The sequence below is a fragment of the Mesoplodon bidens genome, assembly GCF_964165515.1.
Source record: "Mesoplodon bidens genome assembly, chromosome: 2".
Taxonomy (NCBI): Eukaryota; Metazoa; Chordata; class Mammalia; order Artiodactyla; family Ziphiidae; genus Mesoplodon; species Mesoplodon bidens.
The window spans coordinates 18,398,763-18,423,499 of NC_138177.1; the positions used below are offsets into that span (position 1 = coordinate 18,398,763).

A 24,737-nucleotide genomic window follows, 5' to 3' on the forward strand; every position below is an offset into this window, starting at 1 on the left:
CGTTCTCGCTAATCATTTCACAAGACATATAATGCTCCAAACGTATGTGATATGCTGCTGTGATTATTCTCCCTAGACTTTCACAGCACCTGACAACTCACAGATGTCAAGAAAGACTTGGTTTTCATTAAAGTTTAACTCAGGTGTCAGACAGAGTGGCCTTTGCATATTAGAAAAATATGGCTGAGAACAGGGAGCTGGTTTCTTTATCTTCCTTTTTTTTCTTTGGTTGAATTTATTTCACAAACATGAAACAGGGACTTCCCTAGTGGTGCAGTGGGTAAGAATCCGCCTGCCAATGCAGGGGACACAGGTTCGATCCCTGGTCCAGGAAAATCCCACATGCCGCGGAGCAACTAAGCCCGTGCGCCACACTACTGAGCCTGCGCTCTAGAGCCCACGTGCCACAACTACTGAAGCCCCTGCGCCTAGAGCCCGCGAGCCACAACTACTGAGCCTGCGCTCTAGAGCCCGCGTGCCACAACTACTGAAGCCCGTGCGCCTACAGCCCGCGAGCCACAACTACTGAAGGCCACGCGCCTAGAGCCTGTGCTCCGCAACAAGAGAAGCCACCGCAGTGAGAAGCCCGCGCACCGCAATAAAGAATAGCCCCCACTCACTGCAACTAGAGAAAGCCTGCACGCAGCAATGAAGACACAGAGCAGCCAGAAAATAATAATAATAATTATTATTTTTTAAAAAAAAACATGAAACGGCACGTATTTTTCAGTCTTCCTTTAATCTTTCTTACTCGTTCCCTATAACTGACCCAGAACCCGGTCTCTGGGCAGCAAGAGAGGTGAGGTGGTACGCAAGCTGGCATGAACGTACAGAAAGAGACATAAGAGCACCTGCTCTGGAATAGATGCTGTGATCTGTGGTGGGTGTGTGTATACTTACCACTGAGTGCTCCTGTGGAACTGAACTGTTCAAAACGCTTGGAAAACAACAGTGAGTGTCAGACATGGACAAACAAGAAAGTAACGGCTTCTGGGAACTAAGCATCATGCTTCCTAAAACTGTTTAATAATTATTGCAAACGCCCAATCATTCCGATCCTGCCTCTGAAGTAGAAGGAGCACTCAGGGAACCAATATCTAGAAAGCCTTCTTCCCCTTTCTGGTTTGAAAAGCCGCCTTCACTTGTGAAGTTTCTGATCTCTGACTTACTCTGTGACTTGCTGCCCGGAGAGAGGCAGCCAATTCCCCGCCCCCTGCCGCCCCACAACCTTGCCTCTCCTAAACCCTCGGAGCCCTTCCTACTTTGCTTGTCTCTGGATAAAATTTGCTCTAAAAGGAAAACGAGTTACTTTCAGTGTCTACAGGACTGTCCGTGTAAAATATTCCCATTAGGCTATAGCACTGAGTCAATGAGAAGCTTGTGAGAGCAGCTAATCAGAAGCCTGTTAAAAGTCTCCCCAGCAACAAACTTTGCTGATTACTGGGCTGGCACTGCCTCTAGCAGGTTGGCTGGGGAAATGTAATGCCACAAAGGTGGTGAGAGAGAGAGAAAGAGAAAGACAGGGAGAGAGAGGGAAAGAAAACAGTTTGGAAACCGAACAAAATTAATGTAAATAAATACACAAGAAAGGTATTTAAAAAAAAATTTTAAATACAAACAGATATTTTAGAGCTAAATTGTTGTACACGGCAAGCCTATCCAGGACAGAGCTGAACGCAATTACCTTTGGTTTAAAATAAAAGCCAATGTACAGCACAGTATTTGTTCAAATGCAAGTCAAGGGCAAAGAGAGTTCTGTCCATTAAATTTTAAAGAACACTCAAGCCTGAAAAATAATCAGAAAGAAAATGCAAACATAAAAGATAATGTGAAAGTCAAGGTAAATTTAATGAAGTAAATAAGGAGTGGGAAAACAAAGCAAGTTTCATCCCTAAATCTAGAGAAAGAAGGTAGTGGGTGCCCCGTATTTCCTAGGATCTGAATCGACACGTTGTTTTCACCCCTCTTCCTCTTCCCCAAACACATTTATAACTCTCTTCCCCCGAATACACTCACACATATAGCCATCCAAAGTTTGGACTTTAAACCTATTTTGTTTGCTTTTTTCTTTCGTGCTTGCAATTTTTACTTTTTTCATTTTGCTTTTTACTTTAGCCAAATCTGCTCCACCATCGCCTTTTCCTGTCGGAGATGGACACCCACTGGCTAGCTACTGATCTAAGGCTTCCAGACTCCCTGTCTCAACTAAATCTTCCAGACATTCTTTTCTCCCAGGTGATTTTCTAAATTTCTGCCTCCCTCTGTCTGATTCTTCAAAGTATCTCCCTCCATGAGTCCCAGAGAGGTTTAAAGTCTTTACAGTATATACAGTTTGTTTTGCTAATATTTAAAATAAAGTAGTGGTCTTATTTCTTACTCTTCTGTGATTTCAGACATAAAATATAACTCGTGTCAATTCCTACACCAGACAAAGCAAAACATGTAAAAGACCCATAGAACCGGGAGAGACTAAAGGCTTGCTAAGTAAAAAATTCTCTTTGGCCTCAGATCTCACCAAAAAAAGTGATGGATTATTTGATTCTGATCACTAAATCAGGAGGTACCACAGTTCTTTAGTTTTTAGGTACTTCAAAATGCTTCGAGCTAAAATTTAGATACATAGAAAATCTTTATCCTAAATTTGGGTTGAATCTTTTGAAATCAAGAATCATTTTTTCTTCATATTTTACACCTACTGGTTTAAATCAATATGTATGGATTAATCACATTTTTTTTTTACACTAGGAGATAGTTGGGTTAATGTCAATAAGTAAGATGTATCTAAGCCAAATATTTACTCTTTAAGCTTATTTAGGTGATGGGAAGGATATCAAAACGTATATTTTAGTGAAAGCAATAAATACATAACTTGAGACATAAATGCTAAGAAGCTATCCTAAAATCACTTGGAGGGTTTAAATACTCTAAAATTTCTAATAGAAGAATTCAGCAGTACAAAAGCTACCAAAATAATAATTTTAACATAAGAACATGGACCTTAAAGCATTAGCTATATGTGTGTATAGTACCTAAAATAATAATTTAAACATAGAACATAAATCTTAAAGCATTATCTATATGTGTATATAGTACCTATCATTACAATTAGTTAAAGTAGAATACTATACAGCATCAAACACTTCAAGAGAAGATAGATAATCTGGAATTAAGACAGTAGAAACCCATGTGGTCAGGGTGAAATATTTGTCTTTAAGGCTCTTGTTATCTGAGTATGGACAGAAACATTGGAAAGCACTGCTTCCCAAACAAGGGCTGAACTAAGATCTACCTGATAATAATTCAATTTATAAAAAAAAGAACTATGGCTGTCTACCAATTTTTGCATTGGTCAAAGAGTCAAACTCTTTGCCTAAATTGCTTTTGCTATATGCAGGTAAATATCATATGTCTAGAGTAAAGACAAAATTAGAACTAAAAACACAAGTTTAGAAATGGTGACACTACCATTGTCAATACTAACCATGGGTTTGATCAGCTTCCTTGCCTTAAACTTATACTTAGCAGTAAATATTTTTTTCTTGTATCAGATATGTGAATTTTATGATCTGGAACCCCAAGGAGTAATTTTTGCATGATGACTAATGTAAACAAGGCATAAAATCTCAAGTTAACTAATTATTGTCTTTTACAAAAGATGAGGTCTTAACTGACTCATTAAATCAAATAAAGATACAGACTCTAGTTTCCTGTCTGTTCCCTTTTATACTTAACACATACTGTGGAGATTCTCATAACATACCTTCTACCAATAGGAAAACTTAGACCAAGATAGAATAAAGGAGTGCTCCCAGCTGAGAAAATTTACAATGGCAGGAAAGACAGGAGGAGTACAATAAAAGATGCAAACTCTTACTCTGAGGTCCCTGGGCTGAGTTATATGATGCCCTGACTAGTAAGAGAAAACTTTTCAGCATCAAATAAGAAAAATCTTTACATTTCTTAAAATCCAGATGAGCAATTAGAATTCAGTGATACTGGGTGATCACATAATTCAAAGCCTTGCATTGTGGTTTCTTTAAAAAACAATAACGAGTCTATACCAAGTGCTAAACACTTAGATTCCCATTGAGTCCTTACTGACTCCACATTACAGGTGGGTAAACAGCCAGGTGAAGTAATTTGACAGCTGCCCTGTAGGAGAACCATGATTTGGACCTGGTCTGTTCATGCTATACGACTCCTTAAAAAGCACTGGGAATTGCTCTTCTGCAAGAAGCTTTTAACATATATTTTTTAAACTTCCTTTTGTGGCACTGAAGAAACATGGTTCCATCTAATAGTTTATCTTTTGGATTTATATTTTTTTGATTTATTGTTCTCTCCCGAGATTTAACTCAATCTTTTGATGGATGACCCAAAGAGTTTTGTACCCACTCTTAAGTGCCTCCTAAAGATTCACATGTAAATAAGCTTTCCTTTTTCTCAAACAGGACAGATGTCTACGATAAATAAATACAAATATTTCCATTCCGAAAAAAGAGCTAAGTTTACTAGATCATCTTCTTTATTTTTTTCTCTCCCTTTTACATCACATTCCTTGAATATATTCCTAAGAGTTGATCTGCCTAACCAATTGTTTGCTCCTTTGCTCCATGTGAGCTGGTTATGTACCCCAGTATTTTTTGAACATATTTTTAGGGGACATTAAAATATTATTTTAAAATTCAAACATAGTCGTGTCATGTCTGGGTAAACAAAACTGAGTCACTAATTAAAGGAGACTGCTTTCAACGGCACCTCCACTTTCAAAGTGCTCCCTCTATGGCCACAGTTTAGTGTCTTTCCCCCTGTCTGCCTGTCTGCCTATTTTCTCATTCCCTGTGACTAAAAAAGACCCCCATGTGGCCAGTTGCCACCCAGCTCATAAGGAACTTTGGACTGAAAACGACTCTTTGGAGAAAGACCTTTAGTAATGTCCGGGGGACGAGAGGGCGATCAAATGAATGGGGCCTCTCTCCATAGCACCCCCAGGGGCCCCCTAAGATAGCACCTGCCAGGACTCTGACCAAACGACAACATCTGAGGAGCCGTTTACCTGTTTCAGCGTCTCCCTGGGGCCCTGGGGCCTCGCAGTAACAGCAGTCCAAGAAGATGACATAATTAAGAACATTGAAGACCAGCCCTATGACTCCAGCACTGAGAACCAGCAGTGGAGCCTCTGTCTTCTGGGGATCAATATACCTTTTGACAGCTTCAACCAGGATGCTGAACATCAGGGCCACAGCAAAAATGGAGTTGCCAAATGCTCCCACAACATCTGCCCGAAGAAAGCCAAACGTGCTCTTCCGGTGCTGTTTTATACTGCTGGCCCTTACGCCAAAAAGACCAATGATCATGGAGACGAAGTGGGAAAGGACGGCAAAAGCATCAGAGGCCAACGAGAGGGAGTTGCCTAGGTGGGAGACCACCAGCTCCATCCCGAAAAGGAGGCTGCTCACAACGCACATGAGGATTAAACGGAAGCTTCTCCCTGAGTATCGCCCCATGGCGCTCCGCTCTCCACGGTCCCTCTCCCTTTCCTGGGAAGGCTGAGCTCTTAGGGGAGCAGCTACAGATGTAGTGATTACAGTTCCTGGATAACTCTCCCCTTCAGCCTTTCAGCGCCTGTCATATTTGGAAATCACCTTTTACGGGCTGCTATAAAGCCATAAAACAGTTTAAAGGGCAATTAAGCAAGAGATGTCACGTGTGCCAGGACTTACAAGACACTGACTTCCAGATATGAACTTGAGGGCTCTTTTGTTTATTTGTTTTTGTGTATGTTACAGAAGTTAAGACCTCTGTGTCTGAATCACGCAGAAACTCACATGTAGCTGTGGCCTTCTCAGATTCCACCTCCATGTTTGCAATAAGTGCTCCGGTATTTGACATAAACAATCGTATCTTGTTGACCTGGTGTGTAAATGGTTTTGAATTCTGTTTACTGCATGGAACAGGGAATATCCTAGGGTCACTAATCCAGACATTAGAGCTACAGTAAGTGAAAGACAAAGAAGAAGCTAGGGTGATTTTTTTTCTACTGCCTTGCCCACTGATGTGGAATAAACAAGCACCTTACTTCCAAACGTTCTCCATAAATAAGACAAGAAAAACATTCCTCACGTTCAGGAAAGTTATAATACCTTTAAACTGGAAGAGCTAAAGACATAACCACAGTGAGTTTCAGGAAGAAGGCCAAATTCTAATTACTTGATTTAACTGACGCAAGGAAATTTTGTTGTTTTTAATCTTATCATCTGTCACTTATAACCCTTAAAGGTTTACCAGTTCCTGAATATCTAAAACAGTAGCAGCCTCTATTGTTTTGAGTAGACTGCCTACAGTCAATCCTTTAAAGAAATATAGTGAAATTACTATACCCAATATTTTCTGAATTTGAAGTCTGATTATGATGGTTAATTTTTTAAAGGGTTTTTAAAAAAATTATGTGTAACACAGACAAAATTATTTAAGTCAACAAATTTTTAAGGAATTTCACATGTTCTGATTCTTTCCACGGCCAATCACCTTAGTTCCTCCAAACTCATAATCTTCAAGATAAAATAGCCCTTTCAAAAAGAAGTTATCATGTGAGTCAGCCCACAATTCTTTTAGTTAGGCTTCTTTGATCTCCAATGAAATATGGACACACTTCAAAATTCCCCACCTGTAATCTTTGGGATCCAATTTCCTCAAGCAATTTACTTTAGGACCATGTTTAGGGTCAGGCTGTGGATCTGCCTGGTTCTGAATTTGACACCCTCTAAAAATGTATTAGGTTCAAATCATATTCACTCCTAAGCCATCACACTCTAGAACAGTACAGATCATTGGGATATGCCAATACCTAAGATAAAAAGTTTGACTGTTAGGTTTTTCATAGTTTACTTGGCAGCTCTGTCTTGTAGAGTTCTTTCCCACAGATCTAACAGGTAGTTCTACGAGTAAAGGAGACCACACAGTTAATCTATGAGGCATTTCCAACAATGTAGGTTTACAGAAAAATCCCTGATGGTTAATTTTATATGTCAAATTCACTGAGCTTCCAGGTGCCCAGACATTTGGTCAAACATTATTGTGAGTGTGTCTGTGAGGGTGTTGTTGGATGAGATTAACATTTGAGTCAGCAGACTGAGTAAAACAGATTGTCATCCTTAATGTCGGTGGGCCTCTTCCAATCAGTTGAAGGCTTGAACAGAACAAACTAGCTGACCCTCCTGCAAGTAAGGGAGGATTCCTCCTACTGACTGCCTTCAAGCTGGGACACTGGCTTTTTCTTACCTTCAGGCTCAAACCAAAAGATCAGCTCTTCCTATGTCTCGAGCCTGTGGCCTAGAACTACACCATTGGTTCTCCTGAGTCTCCTGTTCACCATGTAGATCTTGGGACCTTCCAGCCTTCATAATCATGTGAGCCAATTCCTTTTAATAAGTCTATATTTATATATACATCCAATTGGTTCTATTTATCTGGAGAACTTAGACTAACACACTAACTTTGACTAAAACCTAATACTTTAGATGCAACCTTGATAATTCCCTTAGCATTTCATAAATAATCTCCAATTCAATTGATATTCTAACAGTGAGACTTCTAATACAACCAGGTTGTAAAAATTATTGTACTAAGACTATCTTGTTCATCCATTCATGTGACAAATACTGAGTTCCTACATGTCAGACACAGTTCTAGTCTCTGGGGAGACAGCAGTGACCAAAACAGAGGAAAGTCCCTGACGTTATGAAGCTTACATTCTAATGGGGGAAGACACAGATAATGAACAAAATAGATCATAAAACATATTGAATGTCAGCTGGTAATAAAAAATGATGGGGACAAATGAAGCACAGAAGAGGGATAGAGTGTTGGCAAATGGGTGAGGTTGTAATTTTAAATAAAGTGGTCAGGGAAGAATTTACTGAGATGTTCCTTGAGTAAAGGAGGTAAGAAACTGGGCCATGAAGACATCTGAAGAAGATCTTTCTAGGCAGAGGAAGCAATGCGCATAGGAAGTTCAAGGACCACCCAAAGAGTTCAGCACGGTTGAGGAGGAGTGACTGAGGGAGAGAAATAGAATATGAAGCCAGGGAGGTGATGGAGGGAGGGGGCAGATTATGTGGGGTCCTGAGACGGGAGATTATGGAGAAGAATGACAAGATCTAATTTATGTTTTAAAAGAATAATTGGATCCCATGTTGAGATTACATGGGGCAGAGATACCAGTTAGGGGGCTGTTGGCAATAATCTAAAGAAAATATGGGTGACTTAGACCAGGTAGGAAGTGGGAACATCCAGGCAGAACCAGCTATATAACTCATGGTTCTAATACAATGGCAGTGCAGGATCCCTTGTTCAAAAATTACTGAGTTTTTCAATGGTGCAGCCACTACGGATCGTATGGCAGTTCCTTAAAAAACTGAAAATAGAAGTGCCATATGATCCAGTAATCCCATCTCTGGGTATATATTCAAAAGAATTGAAAGCAGAGTCTCAAAGGGATATTTGTCCACCCATATTCACAGCAGCACTGTTCTCAGTAGCCAAGAGGTGGAAGAAACCCAAGTGTCCACTGACAGAAGAAAGGATAAACAAAATGTGACCTACACATACGATGGAATATTATTCCATCTTAAAAAGGAAGGAAACTTTGACACACGTTACAACATAGAAGAACCTTGGGGACATTATTATGCCCTGCGAAATAAGCCAATCACAAAAAGACATGTTGTGTGATACCAATTATATGGGCTATCTAACACAGTCAAATTCATAGAAACAGAAAGTAGAATGATGGTAGCCAGGGGCTGAGTGGAGGAGGGCGTGAGGGAGTTGTTGCTTAAAGGGTTTTGAGTTTGTTTTACAAGATGAAAAAGATCTGGTGATTGGTTGGCCCAACAGTGTAGACATACTCAACACTGAAGTGTACACTTAAAAATGATTAAGATGGGGCTTCTCTGGTGGCGCAGTGGTTGAGAGTCCACCTGCCGATGCAGGGGACGTGGGTTCGTGCCCCGGTCCGGGAAGATCCCACATGCCACGGAGCGGCTGGGCCCGTGAGCCATGGCCGCTGAGCCTGAGCATCCAGAGTCTGTGCTCCACAACGGGAGAGGCCACAACAGTGAGAGGCCCACGTACCGCAAAAAAAAAAAAAAAAAAGATTAAGATGATACACTTTATGTTATTTTATCACAATTAAATTTTTTTCCTTATTCGAAGTTTCAACACAGCCAACAGCAGAGCATTAAAGCAATCCCAGGGCCCTGAATATATCCAGGATATATTTGAAGTTAGAGTCAACAGCATTGGCTGAGCAATTGGATGTGAGGTATGAGAGAAAGAGAACAGTCAAGGTGACACTAAGCGTTGTGGCCTAGAAGAATGCCATTGCAACTGAGATGAAGGTAAAACAAAGATGACAGTTGTAGGAACAGAGTGGGAGCAAGAGGTGGAAATGACATCGTTTGGTGTATCTATTAGACATCCAAGTTGAAGCCCGAAGAAGGGAGTTAAACAAGGGGGTCTAGAGTTCAGAGGAGATGGATAGGCTGGGAATACATGACCTTGAGAGCTGACAATATACAGATTTAAAAGCTGTAAGACTGCCTGAGATAACCAAGGAAATGAGAGAAAATAGAAAAAGAAGATACAAATAGATAAGAGGGAAGGACCAGAGGGATGAAAGGCAAAATAGGAGAGTACAGTATTCTGAAGGCCAAGAAAGGATGTGTTTCAAGGACGAGGAGAAAAGATTAATCTCCAAAATTTACAAGCAGCTCATGCAGCTCAATATCAAAAAAACAAACAACCCAATCCAAAAATGGGCAGAAGACCTAAATAAACATTTCTCCAAAGAAGATATACACATTGCCAACAAACACATGAAAGGATGCTCAACATCACTAACCATTAGAGAAATGCAAATCAAAACTTCAATGAGATATCATCTCACACCGGTCAGAATGGCCCTCATCAAAAAAACTACAAACAATAAACGCTGGAGAGGGTGTGGAGAAAAGGGAACCCTCTTGCACTGTTGGTGGGAATGTAAATTGATACAGCCACTATGGAGAACAGTATGGAGGTTCCTTAAATAACTACAAATAGAACTACCGTACGACCCAGCAATCCCACTACTGGGCATATACCCTGAGAAAACCATAATTCAAAAAGAGTCATGTACCACAATGTTCAGTGCAGCTCTATTTACAATAGCCAGGACATGGAAGCAACCTAAATGCCCATTGACAGACGAATGGATAAAGAAGATGTGGCACATATATACAATGGAATATTACTCAACCTTAAAAAAGAATGAAAGAATGCCGTTTGCAGCAACATGGATGGACCTAGAGATTATCATACTAAGTCAGAAAGAGAAAGATAAATAGCATATGGTATCACTTATATGTGGAATCTAAAATAAGACACAAATGAACATATCTATGAAACAGACATAGAGAACAGACTTGTGGTTGCCAAGGGGGAGGGGGAAGGGAAGTATTGGGAGTTTGGGATTAGCAGATGCAAACTATTATATATAGGATGGATAAACAAGGTCCTACTGTACAGCACAGGGGACTATATTCAATATCCTGGGATAAACCATTATGGAAAAGAATATGAAAAAGAGTATAACTGAGTCACTTTGCTGCACAACAGAAATTAACACAACATTGTAAATCATATACTATACTTCAATAAAATAAATTTTAAAAAAAGAAGACGGTTCGTCTGAAACAGCAGAGAAGGAGGATATACGGACATATGAGTGGGGTAGATGTGGTGGAGGGTTCTGGGGGTTCTGTTCATATTTTCTCTCTCTTAGTGAAATAGAAATCAAGATGATCAACCAAAAGTCAGAAGGGGGAAGTATGGAAAATCCCAGGAGAAAGAAGTTATGAAATAATTGTCCAGGAGAGTGGAGAAAATGAATGAATGAGGGAAATATAATCCGATTACCTATTTAGCACATATAAAGTAACCCCGATGTGAACATCGTCACCAGCCTGTTAAACCCCAAGCTCCTCACTCATTCAGCAGGTATTTCTCAATCACAAAATTTGGTTTTGGTGACATACTTAAAATATATTTGCAATACCCTTATTACATGAGACTTATTTAATAGGATCTGTTTATATCATTTCAGTACTATTGATGTTCCAAGCTCTTAAATCTTCCAGTAAAGTTGAACAAAGCCACTGGTTTAACATCACCTACTGAGCCATAGAAATGTGTTTGTATTTGTTATATGAAGCCTGATGGTGTGGCAGAATAGGGTAGTTTTATTTTCCAGCTGTTAACATCTCAAGTGTAGGGTAGTTCTCAGTGTGCTACTATCGGCAAGGATCATCTCATGACGTGTCAGTGTTACTGTCACTAGGCAATGGCCTCCTACCATTGCTCCATCTCCCTGTCCACTTGATTGCCTGATTTTCCATCTAAAATAGAACAACTTTGAGGAGATAAAGCCAAGAAAGGGAAAAAGCATGTTTGGTTTAACTTCCTACTGTCTGCTCTGGCCCTTTGTACAGAGTGAGCACTCAATTTATTAAAGAAATAAATGGCTAGCATTGTCTAGACTAGTAAAAATGACAAAGGGCCAAAGATATGTTTGCAAATAACAGGGTAGGGGTAGCTGTCTCCCCAAACTTTTGATGATCCAGACAGCCGCTGAACACCATAGTTATATGATAAATGACTAATATCAATATTTATAACTAAAATCAAATATAAGTAGGGTGATATATCCACACTCTCTAGTCACAAGGCCTTGTTTCTGCTTGTCTTATGGAGGGTTCCACTGCTTCTGATCTTAAGACTCAAAGCCTCTCCAGTAGCAGCCAAATGAGTTGCTGTTAATGTCCAACTCTTATAAAGTCTTCATGTGACTTACTGGCATAATTAGGAACTGTTTTTTTGGGGTTTTTTTGGTCTGTGCTGAGTCTTCGTTGCTGTGCGTGGGCTTTCTCTAGTTGTGGTGAGCAGGGGCTACTCTTCGTTGTGGTGCGCGGGCTACTCATTGCAGTGGCTTCTCTTGTGGAGCACAGGCTCTAGGCACGTGGGCTTCAGTAGTTGCAGCACGTGGGCTCAGTAGTTGTGGCTCTCGGGCTCAGTAGTTGCGGCACACGGGCCCTAGAGCTAGAGGGCTTCAGTAGTTGCAGCGTGTGGGCTCCGTAGCTCCACAGCATGTGGAATCTTCCCGGACCAGGGATCAAACCCGTGTCCCCTGCATTGGCAGGCGGATTCTTAACCACTGCGCCACCAGGGCAGTCCAGGAACTATTTCAAACACACTGTCATGGATAAACTAGAGATTGCTAACATGTGATCTATACCGGAAATCCCAGTAAGCAGAGCCAGTAGTAAATACACCTTGACTTGTAAAGTCAAGTAGTAAATACACCTTGACTTTCTTTTTGCAAACCATGAACGCTAGGCACATAATTACTTTTGTGGCTGTCAGTTGGGTATCTAGTTAGTGGTTGTGGTCTGCAAGTAAAAAATGGTGATTATTTCTTAAAGGATATTGTTTGGAGTCAGGTTTATACACCCTCTTGAAAAGCACCACCACGCTTAAGGTGTCTCAAAGAGTTCTGATATTTTAGCTGAACCTCAATTTAAGAAAATAGACAATTTATCACATGTAGCTTTGGGGTGAAGGACTCCTTCCTCAGCATAACTACTTACTGTAGAGTTCCTTTAAATAGTGGATCCCCTTAAAGGAGCAAAGGTCAAGCTTTTCTGTGATCAGCTCTGCTTATCTGAAGCTTCAAAAAATAGCCTGGGGATTTATCTTTGCGTCAGAGATGGCCACCTCCAAAATGGCCAGGGGCTACAGAACAAAATATGGTTATGAGTCTTGATCTACTTTTCAGGCTTTTGTCAGGGACTGCCTAAAAAAAACCCTTGTCCTTTAAAGCATTTGTTAGTTTGCAGAAAACCAAAAACCAAAAAAAAAAAAAAACCCTAGGCACTAAGGTAATAATGGTTAACTAGAGCTGTATACAAGAAGCAACTTCCAGGTGACCCTGCATCACTGCCATAACTAACATTAGCTATTATTATGTGCTAGGTATTGTTCTGAGTACTTTATAAGGTAGAGTAACTATGAAATAGATATTAGACTTCGTCTCCATTTTACATCTGAAGGAATAGGGAGCTTACACAGCTACTAAGGGCAGAAAAACAAGATAAAGCATCCTGAACTGCCAGAGATCAATAAGAAATACTGATTCTGAGTACAAAAGTGTGGCCCAGGTATTTATCTCAGTTAAGCTAGGCAAATGAATATACATGCTCAAAACACTGATCTTGAAATCATGCTGTCTTTAATCTTTCATTTGACAATTTCTCACCAACTTAAGGACAGTTTTGCTGTGTCCTCACACACAGCAGATACTTTGAAAGGCTTCGCATATGTCGCTCCTTCTGCCTGGAATGTTCTTCCTCTTCTATTTATTAAAATTCTACTCACGCTTCAAAACACAGCTCGAATTTCAAGTCCTCTTTTTGAAGCGTTGCCCTTTATTGGTATATTTATCACTACCAAGTGGGAAAGCATATTGGAGCAGGGCCCTGAAATAAGGAGCTATACCAAGCAGACTAGAAATGAGGGATAAAAGGCATTTCAGGCAAAGGGCCGGAGGTGAGAAATAGCACGTTGTTTTTAGGAAACCCCAAATGGTTAGGTTGCGAAGGACTCTGCTGGATTGGTTGAAAAGGAGACAGGTAGGCTGAACCAGAATAGGCTAAAGGGTTTACATTTTATCCTGTTAGTGACTGATGGTGAGTCACGAAGGGATTTTAAGGGGAAGAAAAACATCTTAATAAACTGTACACTAGGAAAAAAAAAAAAAAAAAAAACCTGTGGAAATGTGGAATCTGGCCTGGAGATGAAACTGGAGGCCAGTATAGTTATCAGCATAAGAGGAAACAGGCAAGAAGGCAATCCAGATCTGTGAAAGGGTGGACGCAAGAGACATCAGAGGTAATAGCCGTTATGTTTTACAGCCAACTGAGTAGGGCTGCTGAGGTGCTGGAGGGGCTGACTAGGAGGACTCTCGGGGTTCTGGTTTAGGTTACTGGGTCCATTTTGGTAACACTGATCTTTCAGGCAGGAAGCACTGCAGGAGGAACAGGTCTGGGAGTCGAGAGTGAAATGAGGTTTGAGACAGGCTGCCCTGAAACGTTGATGAACACTCAAGAAAATCCAGTATGCAGTTGGAAGAGAGGTCTAGAGGTCAGACTGGGAGACAAAAATGTTGGAGTCATCATCCTACTCATGCAGTTTGAAACCATGGGGTGAGATGAGGCTGATCAGGGAGCATAAGAAGAGGACCAAGCATGGACACTGAGCACACTGATGTCTAAGGAGCAGGCCAAGGAAGGGAAAACGGTGGAAGACACGACTGAGAAAAAGAGGCAGAAAGGGAGGAGGGCAAGTCATGGGAGTAATTTTAGTCAACAGGAGAAACGTGTTATAGCAGCAGAAGTACAGCAGAGAGCTATGGTAAGACAAGGAACTAAGAAGTCAGCTTTGGGCAGGAGTGTGGCAGCATGAGCTCTGTGAGAAGAGTGGTGCGGTGGAGGCAAAAGCAGTGTGAGGAAGGACGCAAAATAGGAAGCAGAGAGGAGAGGAGGGCTGACCACTCTCTCAGAAAGCGTGACTGGGTTTTTTTGTGTGTGTGTGTGGTACGTGGGCCTCTCACTGTTGTGGCCTCTCCCCTTGCGGAGCACAGGCTCCGGACGTGCAGGCTCAGTGGCCATGGCTCACGGGCCCAGCCGCTCCGCGGCATGTGGGATCTTCCCGGACCAGGGCGTGAACCCGTGTACCCTGCATGGGCAGGCAGACTCTCAACCACTGCACCACCAGGGAAGCCCATGACTGGGTTTTTGAAGACCTCAGAGTAACTACGAGACACAAGAGGGAGAGAGGAGCTCAACAGAAATCGCTTTTGTTACATTCGTGGTTATGTTCTGCTTTTTAATCAGCAAGATTTAGGGCAACTTTAAATTCAGTACGAGTTACGGAAAAGAGGTACTCCAACAGAGAAGAAACAGGTAACTGGAGGTTCAAGGTCTGAAACATGAGGGATACTTAGATCAGAGCAGTTATCTTCACCTCTTCATAGGAATTTCCCTATAGCATAGAATTCAGGTATTTCAGAAACAAATGAATACATGGAACAGTATTAGTTCATGATATTTATTACTGGGGTTGTTTACAGAAAAGTCTCTTTTCCACTATTTAGGCATAAGAATAGATATTTTTCTCATGTAACCTCCTTTTAGATCCTTTATTTAAAAAAAAAATCATAAAACTGTCTATATCTGGGGAGATAATAGTATCAACTTTTTAAAAAGTGAAGAGGGTTGGAGATGGGGTTTTGTCTTATCCCTTAGTAACTACGACCAAACAAGGTGTAGAACTTGGCAGGGTTCTTGCCGCAGACGCACTGGGCTCCAGGCTGCAGCTCACAGAGTGGTCTGAAGGGGATGCAAAGGCTTTTAGCTCCCATCGATGGGGCACCAGGTTCAAGATCTTGATCCCTGAAATTAAAAACAAATAAGAATTCCATTCTTTTATGCCATACATTTCTATTCTTTTTCACTGCAATACCTCACGGGTTTCATCGGTTACACGTAATTAGCTTACCTGGCAGTGGTCTTTTTGATCCAATCTTCACAGTCAATTTCCCCACAGAATGGAATCTGAGCAATCTAATAAGGAAAAACGTTCACTGTTTACATTCTGTAGAAGGACCATTTGAGTTCTCTGTTAAACCTATAAGCAAAAAGGATAGGTCTCCCAGTCTTTTTCAGGCCATGGTACTCCTGCAAATCTGCTAGCAACTCTGCTCAGAGGTACTCAAGATAACAAAGAATGTCCTTCACTATCCCAAACCCACACATCATATAACATCCGGATGTAACAAAGATCTTTGCAATACACTTAAATGTCCAAATAAACCGGCGGCAACATAGTGCTGAACAGAAGGAACAAAGGGTGAATTTTGAATCTTCTTCATTTCAAATTTGCACTGCTGCCTGCTCTACCTGGCCACGTGGGTTACGAGGAGGATAGAGGGGAAAGGACAAATAGTAAACTGTTTTTTAAGTTGTTGTTAAAATAACAATTAACAGGGGCTTCCCTGGTAGCGCAGTGGTTGAGAGTCCGCCTGCCAATGCAGGGGACACAGGTTTGTGCCCCGGTCTGGGAGGATCCCACATGCCGCGGAGCGGCTGGGCCCGTGAGCCATGGCCGCTGAGCCTGCGCGTCCGGAGCCTGTGCTCCGCAACGGGAGAGGCCACAACAGTGAGAGGTTCACGTTATCATAAAAAAAAAAAAACAACTAACCATCAAGTCAACCTCACTTTACACATCCTTATTTAAAAAACCGTGCTGTTTCTAACATGTTATAGGTAAGTGAATCATTTTTCAAGTCCAAGGGTATTTTAAAAGTCAAAAAAAGGGCTTCCCTGGTGGCGCAGTGGTTGAGAGTCCACCTGCCGATGCAGGGGACGCGGGTTTGTGCCCCAGTCCGGGAAGATATCACATGCTGCGGAGCGGCTGGGCCCGTGAGCCATGGCCGCTGAGCCTGCGTGTCCAGAGCCTGTGCTCCGCAACGGGAGAGGCCCCAACAGTGAGAGGCCCACGTACCGCAAAAAACAAAAAACAAAAGTCAAAAGTCATTTTGTATCAGAAACAAAAACCTCTCAAATTTTCTTTCATAGACCATATAGAATAATAGGCAGTGGGACTTCCCTGGTGGCGCAGCAGTTAAGACTCTGCGCTCCCAATGCAGGGGGCCCGGCCAGGTTCGATCCCTGGTCAGGGAACTAGATCCCACGTGCATGCCACAACTAAGAGTTCACATGCCACAACTAAGGAGCCTGTGTGCCTCAACTGAGGCTCTGGAGAACTGCAACTAACGAGCCCAGCTGCCACAACGAAGACCCAGCACAACCAAATAAATAAATAAATATTAAAAAAAAAGAATAATAGGCAGAATCAAGAAACCTGGGATTTTATCCTAATTTTGAAATTCATTGCCTATATGAAAATCTCTAGCCCTGAGCTTTCTTTTGTAAAATGTGGATACTGGACTAGACAAGAATTAAGATTTCTCATAGCTGTGAATCTTAAATTTTTCATCGCATGTCTACCTCAAAATGAGGCTTGTCTGCAATAATAATTATGCATTAGTCCTATAAAAAATTCGTGTTAGTAGCAGAGAGATTAAAGACATGGATAATTCCCAAACATTAGAAATGCTAGTTTAAAAGCAACTAGAAGGTCATCCAGCTTCTTTGCCAACTTCCCATCAACTAGTCCCAGCCACACCTTCCATGCTCAAATCGAGTCCCTTCTGAAAACCCTGCCTTGCACTTGGGATTTAGTTAAACATTTTTCAAAAGGCTTCTCTAAGAAGTAAAGTAAAAGTAAATAGAGATGAGGACATTACAAAAAAAAGAGTAATTCAACAGGAGAACGTTATTGCAGGGCAAGGAGGGGTTAGTTTTCTACATCTCTTGTGTTGATTAAGTAAAATATGTTAGCCTAATTCCCAAAGTTGATAAACTGTTATTTTGATGATGTGCATTAAGACAATAAAGAGGTGGTCAATTTCTAGGCATGGTGGGTGGGACGAACGAGTGAAGGGAAGGTGGAAAGATTGGTAATAACAAGTATTTTGAAAAATTTTAGTATAGTCTTTAAAATATATATTTAAATTATATATTAACAATTATATAATTATTTTAAATATATAAATACTTTAATTAAATATACAAATAATATAAAATTAATTATTGGATATATAAATAATATAAAATTTAAATATAGAAATTGTTCAATGAAAACTGAAGCAAAAACAAACCTAGAGACATAAGAGCTGAAATAACACAAAGTTACTTACCTGTATTGAAACTTGGTAAATCATTAGCACTTATACAAACAAAAAGCATGAAAAAACTGTACATTCACAAAAGAATTACAATTCATTCCAAAAGACAGAATAGGGGGAAAACTCTAATCAGTCTTTAATTATGTAATAATAAAAATATTAAGACAATTACAAAGAATGTTTTTGAATAATAAATTTGGTTTCTCAGAAATCTTACTTTTGTTAACTCATAACACTTAAAGTTATTTTTTTATAACTTTCACAAAGTTTACAGTAAGTAGTCTTATTTTCTTTTCTCCAAGCAAAAACAAAAAATCACTAAGCCTTGAGAAGGTATTTCTAAAGTAATAATTTTTAAAATTAAAATGGTGCAGCATGTGAACAAATTCAACGAAAGCTGTTATTAAATGTATTTGGACTCATAAATGATAATTTTACAAAGAAAAAAACATGTTTTAATTCTTTCTAGCTTCAAAGTGAAGTTTAGATGATATGACTTGAAATTCCTTTTCACTACACACATGATTCATTAATATGAAAGGAGAACATGCATTTTTAGGCTATTTATTCAGCCATGGAGAGGTTTTTACCTTTTTGTCTTTTATTATTTCTACATCTATGTTTTAAAAAGACACAATCTTTTATAATATATAATATCTTGCACTCTGCAGCAGAAAATGGTAATGACGAGAAATATTAATACTCAAAAATCATTGATCAATAGATTAGTAATGAATGTCAACAGTAATAAGTATGTTACATATAAATGACATTTATTTTTCATTCAGTTAAGATCATATCCCCTTGGAAAAATTTAAAATCAAGTCCTATAAGTCAGACATAAAAAAAATGTTTTTCATTTATACCAACAGGGAAGAGTAGAAAATCAAACTCTCACCTACATTCAAGTTCTGAAGATCCCTCCCTCCTTCTCCCCTCCCAGTAAATCCAACTTTATATACAACAGCCTCAAAGCCTGCTTGATGGTCAGTCAACATACCTAAGCTGACCAACCGTGAGGTGAGATGAGGGATGAAACTGACTACTGAATACAAGAAACAAAATCTGCTTTGGTCTCTACATGATCTCTGGACACACAACTAAAATACTATATTCTGGTTCAGGAGAGATGTTGAAATCTCTCCTGCAGCTTATCTAATATTAGAATGAAAGACATGATTCCACTAATATCTGCTGAGATTCATTTCTTTGACAGCAATGGATTAACTGATACTCTTATCGATTTATTAACTCTTATGCAATGTCTTTAAGACTGTACTGCAAAAGTGACTACCATGTTTCTATAATAAAGGAAATTTTAAAAGTCAATAATTAATGGAACAAAAAATTATAAAAAATAAATTAGAGTGAAAGAAAAAATATACACGGAATCAGATGGCTATCCATTCTCCAGGCAGAGGGCTAGAAGAAATAGAGATTAGAAGTATACAGTTTGAAATCACATGGCAAATTACGGACACCAGAAAGGTGGAAGATTACAAGGGCAATAAACCAAGAATAATAGAAGGCTAAATACTGAAGAGTTATGATCTGAAGGGGATTTTGATACTATCTATTTTGTACTCATTTCACAGATTAGTAAACTGAGAGCCAGAGAGATTAACATTTTCTCAGCTCATGCAATTAAGAGACATATTAGGAGGGAATGAACATAGCCAAGCAAAATTTTGTCTTACACGCTCAGCATGAATTAAAAAAAAAAAAAAAAAAAAGAAAGATACAGAGGAAAGTATATTAACACATTTTTGACCAGAGAAGTATTACGGCCACAGGCATTAGTTTCTGCAAAAATCCCCCAGTTGATAATGTGTTAAGCTGAATCAGAAGAGAAATCTAAATTCTAATACCAGGTCTGCTTCTGTACGGCTTGGGGTAATTTATTTAGACTCTGGTCCATGGTTTTCTCATTTATAACCTGGGGACACAGGACTGGCTGTATAATCAAACATGTGCACCAAAATACTAAAGTTCATAAGTGATTCATTCCAGGAATTAATAACTTTGCAAATCAAGACCTCTTCTTTATGAAAATTAAGTTTCGGCTGGCAACATCTGCATACACACAACACATAAAGCTGATAAAATCTTAAAGAGCCATTAGGGAAACCTGTGTAGTTTTAAGGAATCCAGAAGTACATACTCATTCTAAAAAACGGACTTAGAAATAAGTAATATGTTTCACTTATTATTCAGAAAGTTCAATCAACTAAGATCTGGGTAAGTATATATGCCCAGAGAATAGAAACGAGCCTTCCTTATTTTAGGAATCTGCACATTACATTTCTAAAACTAGAACAATGCTTACTTTAGGAACTTACATCAAACTGAGAAAACAAAATTTTTCAATAATAAAAATATTAGGGGTCATACAGAATGAATTTTGTTCAGCCAGCGTAATGAGCATGAGAAAAAAACTCTTACATAATCAGTTTACAGTGTTATCCAAAAATGATATAATGTTGTAATGCTGCAGGAAAGACAGTGGAAAACAAGAGTATGTAATGCTGAGTAATATATAATCCTTTTGTGTGACAGGTTGAAAAAGGGATTAACATCATGCATAAATTCAGTGAGTCTTAAAACACCATTTACTGAAATATGTTTATATTCAAAACTTTGCAGAAGTCTCTTACCTTCCCAGAATCAAGTTCCTTCTGAAAGTCCTCCATTGTATTAGCCACAACCATATGAGTCTTAAGGTCTTCAGAAGCCCTATCGAACAATTAGAAAAGAATACGTATTTTTTCTTACTAATATGACAAAGTTTTTTTTTAAATAGCATAATTTAATGAAAGAATAATAACCTGGAAGAGAGAAGAATTCAATATGAACTTCAACTCTGTCTCTAGCAGTGACATTCAGTAAATCTCAGTTAGCTCATCTCTGCATAATCGTGAACACTAAATGAATGGAGAATTTGCCAAGCACGCACAGGTAACAATTACTTTTGTAATCACCATTAAATCTCTACTGATCAACATTCTAATTCCTGGCATTACCACTTATTACCTACAAGAGTCTGGGTTATTATTTAAACCTCTCTGGTCTTAGTTTTCCCTTCTAAAAAATTGGAAAAATATTCAAATCTAACTATCATATCAAATTGTTGTTAGAATCGAATACAAAGGCATGAAAATATTTAAGAAAGGAAAAACACATAAATATACATTATTCGAGCTATTTTCACATACTATGTAAGTCTTTTGTAAGAACCTCAGGTTTCAGAAATGGGAATAAATATTATTCTCTTCCACACTCAAAGTCACACATTACATGAGGTGGTGACCAAGGAAGAGAAGGCATATTTTTCTTTTCTGAACCTCAGGGCTAGACTTGTATGGACCCTGGAGGCAACTGCTAGCTGTCCACCAAATCTGTTTCCTTTTCTTCCAACTTTTTTGCAGTGAGGTAGGCCCAAGTGACTAAGTTATAGCCAATGAGATGCAGAGGAAGGAACTCGTCACTTCCCAGGTTGAAGCCTTAAGGAGGGGAAAAAATGCACCTTTAAGCAACTTACATTAATAAATTTACTGAATAAAAATGTCAACAAAAAACCCTGCTTTTTAGTCACTAAAGCAGTGGTTTTCCAACCAAGGGTGTACATGTGTATCACAGAGAGAGCATTTTAACATTACAGATAACCTGAAGGTATCTTTTTTAAAAAATAAATTTATTTATTTATTTATTTTTGGCTGCATTGGGTATTCGTTGTTGTGCGTGGGCTTTCCCTAGTTACAGCGAGCCGGGGCTACTCTTCGTTCCAGTACACAGACTTCTCATTGCAGTGGCTTCTCTTGTTGCAGAGCACGGGCTCTAGGTGCGTGGGCTTCAGTAGCTGTGGCTCGCAGGCTCTAGAGCACAGGCTCAGTAGTTGTGGCACACGGGCTTAGTTTCTCCACGGCATGTGGGATCTTCCTGGACCAGGGCTCGAACCTGTGTCCCCTGCATTGGCAGGTGGATTCTTAACCACTGCGCCACCAGGAAAGCCCGACCTGAAGGTATCTTAACACTAATGAGTCAGAATCTCCAGGTACGAGGCTCAGGTAAGTTTCTATTCCCAAAGCTCCCAGGAGATCCTGAGGAGAATCTCTGGAAAAGAACCTCTGCACTGAGAGCACTATTCGAACGGTAGCAACAAGGACAGGCAGACTTCTAATCTTTCGTCTCTGACAGTATCACCTTTTCTGCATTCAGATGAACTTCACATGAATTATGAATTTGTAGGCCAAATAAATCCGTGAAGTAACCCTTCAAAAGATATATTATCATTCGCATTTTAGGGCAAGCAAGCCAAGAGAAGCAAAATCACTTGCCTAAAATCACATAAATAAGCACCAAAGCCAAGGCTAAAATTGGTTCACTCCTTAAATGCAAGATTTATTGAACATGAATATGAATCAGGCACAAGGTATTAGAAGATAAACGAGTAAGATACAGGCACTACTCTCCCCTAGAAACTGAACCTGTATCCCCAGTGGCCATGGGCCTTCCTCTCTGCTTCAGGTGGGTAGGAAAGAAACCAGGGTGCCACACATATGCCACCAATCTTCTAGTACCTCTGCCTTGAGATCTGTGATTCTAAAAGTCCCCTCTCCAGAGGTCAGGGCAGCCCTGAGGTCTCCCCCTCACCTTTCACCCCCAATCCCAATCAGGAGGTTCTTAGCCTTGGTGACACATCATAATCACCTAGGGAGCGTTTAATACTCTAGGTGCCAGGCCCACTCTAGACCAGTTAAATTAACATCCCTTGGGGAGAGTCCCAGGCACAAGTATTTTGAAAAGCTTCCCAGGTGCTGCTAATGTGTATCCAACAGGTGAGAATCAATGCCTTTGTCCCTCAAATTTTATATATCATGAAAGCCTGGATCTAAAATTAACCCAAATTAATCCATGGGGCAGACAGTCCATCACTGCAAACTCAGTATGGAGCAGAAAGCATATAGAAAAGCATTCATAATACAAGTTAAAAAACACAAAGAGAAAGTCCAGTTAAGAACCATAAGAGTTCAGAGGGAAAGAGTACTTTCCACAGGGGCAGTCAAGGATTCCTTGGCATATATCTCAAAGGCTGAGCACAGTGTGAAGATGAGAGACACAAGCAACTCTAAGGAACTGACCGGGTGAACAGGTTAATGTGGATGTCTTCCAAAATAGCGTGAAGTTTCGTCTCAGCCTCACTTTCAGCAACTGTTAGCTTTTCTCCAGTGTCCCGTCTGACAGCAACAAACTGACAGCTCTTCATATCACGTGGCCCAACTTCAAGTCTAATCGGAACTCCCTAGGAAAAAGGCAGTTAAACATAATACATGCATGTCTCCAATTGAATATATAGACTTATTCCATGGCTTTATCTACTATAAATCATAAAAATCCAAAAAACAAAGACAGAAACAAACCACTTTAAAAAACTAGGTAATATTCCTGAGATATTACAGAAACCTCTTCCAATGGGAAGGCATAAACCTAAGGAAAGAAGGTACTTACTGCTCGAGTGGTTCTGAGCTAAGAGTTTAACGGGGAAACATGAGGGTGGTTGCAGTTGTCTAGCTCAGTGTTCCTAACTTCTCTCCCATAACGCACACACAGAAAATTACACTTGTAGGGCACACTGGGGTAAATACAGAAGGCTTCTTGAGGCTGACGCCACCCCAAGCCACCTTCGTACATCCTTGCCTCATTCATGGCACGTGGTGTGCTTTGGCTGGAAAGCCTTAGCTCTGGCTGCTCTAACCTGAGCATCAGAATCACTGTGCTTGTCCAAGCACAGACTGCTGGCTCCACCGCCCGAGTTTCTGATCACAGTAGGTCCAGCGAAGGGGCCTGAGAATTTATATTTCTAACAAGTTCTCAGGTGATGCTGAGACTGCTGGTCCTGGGACTTCACTTTGAGAACCATTCCCCAGTAGTCTATGGTTTTTACAGAGGAGCTTAAGGACCGTATGCAAGTTTAAGCCTTGGGAATGTTCAATCCTTGTTAATGCACATAAGGAGTCTGTTCTGTGAGTGGATTAAGGTCTAGCGAGACCTCAGTTTTAGGGCCTGGAACCTTACCTGACAAACAGTAGGTTTTTGACAATTTTTTTTTGACTGAATGATCCTCTAAAACTAATTTGGGGTTTCTGAATTTAAATTAGGAAACTCTATATACGGTTTAGCTGATCGGCGGTCCCCCAAATCAACGTCAAAGGAAAAAATTTAAATGTTACTCTAGAAAAAATCACCCCTAGAGAAGACTGATTTTATAAACTATTGGGAACAAAATACTGTATACTATTACATTATTTTATTGTTTTCTTTATTCATGCAATGCATGCATGTGTAAGAAACGGTGTTAAGTGCAATGAGATTTAAAAGATGAATAAGAAAGAGATCCTGTCCTCAAGAAGCTTCATGTTTTGCACAGTAAATAAGGCATGCATACAAATAATAAAAATCAGTACAGAAAATCAAAAGTGAGAAACTATCCTCAGTTGGAAGAGAGAAGAAAAGTTACTGGAGGAGGCAAAAATTAATGAGTAGATTCATCAGAATTGAAGACCATTCTATAAAATAACTGACCTATATTTACAGAAATGTCAATGCCATGAATGACAAAGAAAGGCTGAGGACCTACTTCTGATTAAAGGAAACTAAAAAGACATGACAATAAAATGCAATAGAACTACATCCTGTACCGGAAAAGGGGAGAGCTGGGACAGCTCAGGGCAAGGTTTCGAAGCTGCAGCTGGGTGAAAAGGCATCTTCACAGGAAAGAGCCTGGCACGGGGTGTCAGAGCCCATGAGGTATGAGGAGGGCATTCATGCAGGGGAG

At 40.0% G+C, this 24,737-nt stretch overlaps 2 protein-coding genes across 2 annotated transcripts in view; both read right to left on the minus strand.

Moving 5' to 3' along the window:
• Positions 1-5,507, minus strand: part of SLC30A10 (solute carrier family 30 member 10) — a gene marked incomplete at its 5' end in the record, with an annotated part of 39,697 nt that extends 34,190 nt beyond the window's left edge. Inside the window, one exon of the mRNA XM_081218893.1 lies at positions 5,057-5,507. Coding sequence (XP_081075019.1) covers positions 5,057-5,507 — 451 coding nt within the window. The remainder of the gene's footprint in view (positions 1-5,056) is intronic.
• A 9,683-nt stretch (positions 5,508-15,190) lies between these two features.
• The window catches only part of EPRS1 (glutamyl-prolyl-tRNA synthetase 1), a 66,365-nt gene continuing 56,818 nt past the window's right edge, over positions 15,191-24,737 (minus strand). The window contains exons 29-32 of the mRNA XM_081223564.1: positions 23,044-23,204; positions 20,560-20,638; positions 15,655-15,719; positions 15,191-15,548 (exon numbers count right to left, since the gene is read on the minus strand). Of these exons, the coding sequence (XP_081079690.1) occupies positions 15,398-15,548; positions 15,655-15,719; positions 20,560-20,638; positions 23,044-23,204 (456 nt within the window). The 3' untranslated portion in view covers positions 15,191-15,397. The remainder of the gene's footprint in view (positions 15,549-15,654; positions 15,720-20,559; positions 20,639-23,043; positions 23,205-24,737) is intronic.